This window comes from Brachycentrus maculatus, unplaced genomic scaffold (assembly GCF_059751285.1).
Source record: "Brachycentrus maculatus isolate JH-2025_06_01 unplaced genomic scaffold, ASM5975128v1 h1tg000077l, whole genome shotgun sequence".
NCBI lineage: Eukaryota > Metazoa > Arthropoda > Insecta > Trichoptera > Brachycentridae > Brachycentrus > Brachycentrus maculatus.
In genome coordinates, this window is record NW_028280831.1 from 289529 (window position 1) to 297500 (window position 7972).

The following is a 7972-nucleotide window of genomic DNA, read 5'->3' on the forward strand; positions in this document are numbered from 1 at the left end:
TATCGATTTATTGTTGATAATTTTTATACGGATGAGATAATTATTTCAAATCATTATCTTTTGACGTTACCATTTGTTTTAAGCGCGAAGTTTTTCATTATGTATTTTATTCTTGTTAATAAATAATACGAATTACTAAAATTAATGAAAACATCGGTGGCTTTCATATTTTTCTTGTAGAAAATACCTAATACCTAGCAACAAAATGGAAATATGTACGAATGAGAAAAAATGCCAAAACAGACAGTTGACAGTCAAAATTGATTAAAAATTCATACTTTTGAAATTGGCACATTCGAAAACCATAGACAAACCACACGGAAACAAAGATATGGGATATAGCGAGCGGATTCTAGTTTTCAGCTCATTAATTACTCATCGATTGTCCCGCAGTAATTCGAAAATCAGCTTTCATGTTTTCATTTAAAGTTTTAGAAAACAAACAGTGAGAAATACCTTATTACCGTATTTTTAGTTCACCAAACCGTCTTTTTCTACGAAACCGTCACTATGACCTTTTTCAAATGAAAAGATCCTTTTACATTTGCCAGAAAAAATCTGTAACCGTTATTAATAAATCTTGGAAATTTTAAAATCTTAAAATTGATTTTAAGGCATTAATTCTGGCATTAATCCTCCAAAAGACGAGTTTTAGTAATGAGTTGTAAAAAAAATATTTATGTACCTTGTCAGGTCCCCCCAATATTAGCAGCGATCACTCTGGCAAAGGTTTTGCGGTCCTGCGCCGTCCAGAACAATTCCTTTACCCCTCTTATCCCGGTCCAGTCACAAAAGTTTGCTTTCTACCAGCTCCTCGGCGTTCTTCAATTTTCCCACCATAATCAAATGTAAAAGGTGGTATTTCTCTCCACAGAACACATGACTCAGATATGAGTCCTTACGAACCTTGATATTCGACAAGAGTTTTCTGTCTGATTCAGCTCTTCAAAGAACTTCTTCATTTGTGACCCTATTTATCCAGGGAATACGAAGCATTTTGTGGTGAAGCCACATTTCAAACACTTCTATCGATTTATTGTATTCACCAGGATCCTAGGCTCGAAGCCGTGTAGCAATACAGACCACACATAACACTTTATCAGTCTCTGTCGAAGTTTTATGCTTAGGTTATTATTGTAGAAGAACTGTGCCACCATGCTGCCAAGGTATGTATAAATTATTAATAAAGTAAATAATCCTAGTAAAATAAAAATTAATATAACAAGACCTTTGGCTGGTGTCCTATATATTTAGCACAAATCATGTATTTTGTGTACATTCAAGTCACAGCACAGCATCGATAATGACTTTTCTCTTAATGATATTAGTATATATATAGTAATCACAACCGACAATGGCCAAACAAGAGGTACGGAGAAGAGTACCATTACAAATGAGGTGAATGATTATTCATTAACTGTTTACTTAGATCAAGAGGTGTGGTGGGCCCTTTGTGATGGTAAGATGGCAAAAAAAATTAAGATTTATATTTCGTTTCCTTCCAGCATCTTATACAGTGAAAGCTCATTCTTGAGAATATAAAAGCCCATTTTTCATAAACCAAACCTGGTTCACCAGGAAAAAGCAATCGTTCAATGCCAATAAATGCTGAAAAACTTTTTTGATTCATTAAAATATACCTGTATTCAACTTTAAGTATTAAATTTGTAATACATTATTTTTTATTATTGATTAGTATACTTGTGATTCAAAAGTGGTTCTTTTGATGAACCACCGAATCTCAGGTTATTTTCCATGAAACAGGCAAAAAAATCACCTTTTTTCTACAGAATTATGAAAAAAATATTTGTTGTTAATGTTATAACAGGCAAAATTTTCACATAATAGGTGCATTTAGAAAACCGATGTACTTCCTCATTATCGCGTCCCCTCTCTCTGTCTCGTCCGAATTTGTATCCGGTGCGCATAAATATTTTTTTATCGTGACACAGGTTAGCACAGAATGGTGCAGAAACGCGCATATCACATACCCTCGTATGTGTAGGGTGGTTAATTTAAGTGTCCAATACTAAAAAATATGTACTACTGGATAGTAAATAAATATCTGTTAATTAAAAACACATCTGCCCTAAAGTTTTATAAAATTTTACCTTGTGGAGTCAAAGATTAGGTCAGTTTATCTTAATAAAAACACCTTTCAAAATAAATTCCACTTTATTTATACAATTAATTTGAAAAGCATTATTAAAACACAACATTAAGAAAATATGGATACATAGTAAACTTAACACTAACAGCTGTATAAATTTTAATCACTCGGTAATTTTCAATTCATATAATTGTAGGTACTATTTTTTTTAAATATTGATACCCACATATTTATAACAGGAAACTAAAAGCTACATTTTTTTACAATACCTAAACAAAGAAAATTAAAATTAATACCATCACGCCGTTTCCCCGCAGGGGTAGGAAGAAAGGATGGAATGCCACACTCTTCTGTCCTGACATACACTCCTCCCCTACTTCACACCCATACATCTAGTCATACAAGTCCTGCGATTACGCAGACTTTTGACACCACCAGATTTTAGGTTTTGATGTTAATCAAATTAATATCGCTTTTCATTAATTGATGGGAATTTTTGTATACATAATATTTCAAATAATGGCAGATCAAAAATATGGAAGTTTTCGCCATGATGCAGATCATTATAACTACATAATTTATTTTGCTTGCGACTGTTAATGTCAACTTTTACCATCAGCCATACAAATTAAGAATCATGTACATATTTCATTAATTTTACACACATACAAAGAAGTTATTAGTATTACTATGTAAAACTAATGTAATTATATCTGGCAAAGTGAAAAATACTGTATTTCTTATGGGACTACCTATTAATTTTTTTAGAAATTTCTTTATTCCAAGAGTTTAATATATATGTAAAAGTAAATTGTAAAAAAGTAGATTAAGGATTACAATTGTTCCTACATGCATTTTGGAACAAGGGCACTTCAAGATAAATGCGGCATATAAGATGATTTACCAAAGATATTTTATTTTATTTATCTATTCATACACACATTTACAGCAATATGTCCTCACCGGATTTTCCCTTGTTGAGGTCATATTTTACAAAACATATTATTGAATAAATTTGGTCAGTTATTTGTCTATTATGAGCATTACTTGATCTATTTTGTATGTATCTACCTCCATTATTCAATTATGAATAGCTTATTTTTATAAATAGTTTCATTATTTAAATTATAGTGGGTGCAGGTTAAAGAGCTTTATTGCATACAAAATACTCAAAGCTCATTTGACTAAATGTTGCATATGTTTGATGTGCATCTGATTTTTGTTCATTTGGTTGTATGGTAGTAATTTTTTGGGGATTTGTGTGTTTAGGTGGTTGATTTACATGCGTGTTATGGTACATTTTATGCACTAAATTAGCCAAAAATAAATGATAGTATCATCTCTGATATACTCTGCTTAGGTTTTTGTTTAGGCTTATTTTTCATAATCCTTGATGCGGAACGATGAACACCTGTGTGACAATCAAAATATAAAGTAAGAATGGGAGCAGAAAAAAGAAAGAGTACATTTCAATTAATTATTTTCTTATTATTCCCCCATACTTATACACTCATTATGCTCTTAGAATGTATATATTTAATTTTAAGTTACCTATGGATTCAAGTATCAACATGTCATTTATACCAACCCGTCATTTATTAATTTGTAACATTCATCCCGTCAATTGTATCAACCCATACTTGCACCAACCCATCTTTTGTATCAACCTGTCATTTATAGCTACCCGTCATTTAATTAACCTTAAATTACATTACCTCCAAGAAATTTCTCTAACTAAATAAATATTTACAAAACACGTATTGAAAATTTATAATATGCAGTAATTTTAATTTAATATAAAAACTAGAGATATTTTATATTGAGACAACTATGTCGGAGTATTTCCCTGCTAAATTTTCCAATATTGCAGGTAATCATTTGATTTTTGGGCACAAAATCACGTTTGGGGTAAAACCACTAAATCTTCTGAACTAAGTTATATTTATACATATCGCTCACTCCTTTGAAGAACGTCATAAATCACAAAACTAGATTTTTCAGGAGAACGTTTTTAATGTTTAAAAATATAACACAATGTATTAAAAATAAATATCGAGCCACTTATTGAACTTTTTAGTGTGCAACACATTTTTTTAGGTAAAACATGAAGGTTTTTTGTCCATTTGAAAAATATTTAATATATTTTTTTTAAAAAAATTAAACAATACCTTTTCTTAAAAATACAAAAACAACATTTTCTGCCCTGTAGCGGGTAAATATTAAGTTAAAAATATGCCACTTTTTCTGGGATATAGTACATTTTTTGGGCATTCCAAAAACATGCACAACTGAAAATTGACAATTTTTGATTTATGACGTTTTTGAAAGGAGTGAGCGATATATGAAAATGTTTTTTACTGCGTAAAATTATTATTTTTTAAAGTAATTAACATTTTGTTGTATTTTTAGCTCACAAAATTCAAATATGCAGGTGAATGTTTTTTTTTAAACTCTCATTACATAAAAAGACATTTTCAAAACATTTATCGAAAACAGGAAAATATTTTTGACTAAATTATTAAAGAACCATAAATTAATAGAACAAATTCAAAAACAAAATATTGTAAATAATATTTATCAACGATACATTTGCCCTAATGGTAGAGATATGATTCAGTTGTGGGTGAGAGATGTTGTTATTTTTTTTAATCCTTGTTTTCCTTTAATGCATAATTCTAAGAATCGGCAAGTAGGTACAGTCCTTGATTTGTGATACTTAACAGGTACATATATATATGGTCCATGTTTAAAAATTTCTTGGACCCTGTCGCTAATTGCAAATTACAAAATGAGTTTTGTCGGCTCCCAATTTTTACTTATTTTTCCGACAAGAACGTGTTAAGAAATGTCAACATGCGTTTTTCAACATCACGGCAGATCCGCAACTAAATATGTATAAAATATAAATATTCTGTGGTAAAAAAGAAGAAAAAAACCTTTTAAATGAATAATGGGTAAAGAATAAATAGCTAATAATATGTAAATGAATAATGGAAAATGAAGGAATAAATGGGTATAAAAGCAATTATATAATGAAAAATTTTAATAAATACAAAAAAGAATACTTTTTTCACTCTCTTTTTAAAATTCATTTTCTTTCTTTATTAAGAACTCTTATAACAAATGTTTTAACTTTTGTAATTAAATTTTGGGCAAATACATATTACACAATTATCAATATTCAACCTGAAAATATTCTTTGTTACAAAAAGGCATTTTTCTTTTAGAGAAACAATTGTTACATTAAACTTATTATTTACTACAATTTTTATTGTTATATTGAATATGTTATTGGCAAACCTCTTTTATTTGCTCTACTGATTTCACATGTCAATATTATCTCATTTTGAATTGTATTCACATTGAAATTTTGAGTAGGGGAAAAGGAGGCACATTCTGCCATGGGGTACATTCAACCAGGGTAGGTATCTACCTAAATTAAGAATTCTAAAATGGGATTTTTTTTGCTGGAATACTCAGTTTGCTGTCACTATGAAACGTTGTGGGTTATTTTGTTCAGCGATAATAAAAATATAACTACATTTCTATTTCAACGCTTAAAAGGTAAGATTTTTCATGAGTCATATATATATTATTCTCGAACAATACCCATCTATTTTTTTCTTTGTTTGTTTATTTCGTTGTTGATTTATGTTTAACTCAATGTCATCAGCAACATAACTCTACTTTAATCTCCTTACATTACTGATGACATTTTTGTAAAAATCTCTGTATGTGGCACATTCAGACATAGCTGAATCTACCGCTACTTAAAATTGATGGAAAAAATGGACATTTTTTATTATTTTATAGATGGTACGTACATTTCATACAAAAAATTTTGCAAAACAAAAAATTAACAAGAACCGCGGCAACTCATTACAATACAAAAAAAGGTACAATACAGTCACGTATTAAGAAATTAAACAAAAAGTATTCATTGGAGCAACAAAAAATATGTTTAATTTTGATTCTGGGAACGAAAGTGATGATGAAGGAGTACCTAACAATTCAAATATGTTTTCAAACAAGTATACAATTCACCAAAGAACAGGAAAAATGTTAGTAGACTACATCGTTAAAAGTTCAGATATGAATTATGGACTAACATATAAGCAGATTAGAAAATTAGCCTATGAATATGGGAAATAGCTACCAGGGAATATAATTCCAAAACAATGGAATGAGAATGCTATTATAGCCACTAAGATGAATCAATGATTATGCGAGAAGACATGATAGTGAAATTGCCAAAGCCCAATTCACAACTCACAACAAGGGACAGGACGAACAATGTGCATAAACACATTTAAATAAAAAATTTCCACTTGAATTGATTTAATAAAGAATATATTCAATAATACTTTTGTGTTTGTTGTTATTTCCTTAAAAATGCTAATGGCTGAATCTACCCCTCCTGGTGACTGAATGTACCTCATGCATTCAGCCATTTTCCTTTTATTTTTCAAACAGTATTTTACGCTGAATGTATTAAAATATAAAAATAAACTTATTTGTATAGGTGTGAAGTAGTTTAAACTCAAATTACAGTATAGCGTTACTCAAAAAATTCCTCCCTTTCCTCTACACCATTTTTATGTCATGAAAATATTGCCAGCATTTTTTGTGTTGTTTTCTTATTATATACCTACAAAAATATTTATTTTTTAAGCTATTTTCAATTAACTTTTCCGGGAGTGAGTTTTTGTGGATAAAACTGTACCAGGGGATTTGCTTTTTTTTAAACTTTTTGTAATTTTATATCATATTCAATACTTTAAACAACAGCTTTCTTGAATAAAAAAAATATATTTACAACAGTAAACATGATTTATACTATAATCAATCATTATTTCCACGTATCGCCCTTTAAGGAAATCCTGAAGGACGCAGACCCCCAGGTAGACATCCAAAAAGGTGGAAAAATAGCAGAGTCAAAATCCCAAGAGCGACAGGCGGAGGCACAAACAGATCCTTAGGATCTACAAAAAGAAGAAGATTATTTCATGTTTTTTTTGACAGCGTCATTACGATGACGTCATACAAACTTTGTTTGAAGTAAAATGTCGTGGGTAAAACAGAAAAATAATCTGAACTGTGGTTTTAGTGTTTAAATACAACCACAGATGGTAGTACAAGTGCTACTTTGGAAATAAATGTCACCAGGCTTAGTTAAAAGCGCGGGTGTTCATGTACACCCAGACACCTTTGCGGAATGTTTCGTTTGGACGACCATGTACGGCCATACAGACTAAAGAGGGGGATCGAACAACAGACCTCAGGATCAGTAATCCAAAAAACTATTTTCTTATGCATTTTTCCCTGGATACGTAATACATTTTTTAAATATTAATTTAATGCATCAAAATATTTACGCAATTCTTGCATCATTTTATCAATATTGGAAACATGTTATTTTATCAAAATATATCTTGCCAACATCAATTATTATTCTCCGAATTATCATAAGTACAATAATTGATAAAAGTAGACATTTTTACAACTCTTTTTTATCTCAAAAAGATAAGAAAATCCAAGAAAATGAAAAAAATAGTTCATAATAAACTGAACATTACACTGGTATAACGAGTGGATTAATTGTATATCAATACTGATCGAAAAATCAGCTCAAAGTGTCAATAACTGGAGTCTTCACTCTACACTAAAATAATCTTAAAATACCTGCGAGAACTAAATTGAAGATGACTATAAAAAAATAAATTAATATAACAACTATTTTTCCAAATATTATAAATATGTGAACTAGTGCAGGGATTATGTATGTTTTATCCACTAAATACTTCAAAGACTTTTTGAAGATAGACCACAATTGTTTCACGCATCCTTCAGAATTTGGGCCAT

At 29.9% G+C, this 7972-nt stretch overlaps 1 protein-coding gene across 4 annotated transcripts in view; it reads right to left on the reverse strand.

Annotated features, from left to right (window-relative positions):
* Positions 1-2156: 2156 nt before the first annotated feature.
* LOC148311069 (poly(ADP-ribose) glycohydrolase-like) overlaps positions 2157-7972 on the reverse strand; it is a 24333-nt gene continuing 18517 nt past the window's right edge. For 2 of the 4 annotated variants that reach the window (XM_088257263.1, XM_088257264.1), the window contains one exon: positions 6846-7972. In XM_088257263.1, coding sequence (XP_088113389.1) covers positions 7773-7972 — 200 coding nt within the window. In that variant the 3' untranslated portion in view covers positions 6846-7772. Of the gene's footprint in view, positions 3522-5726 lie in introns of those variants that run through there. The other 2 variants (XM_088257266.1, XM_088257265.1) reach the window with 2 other exon arrangements.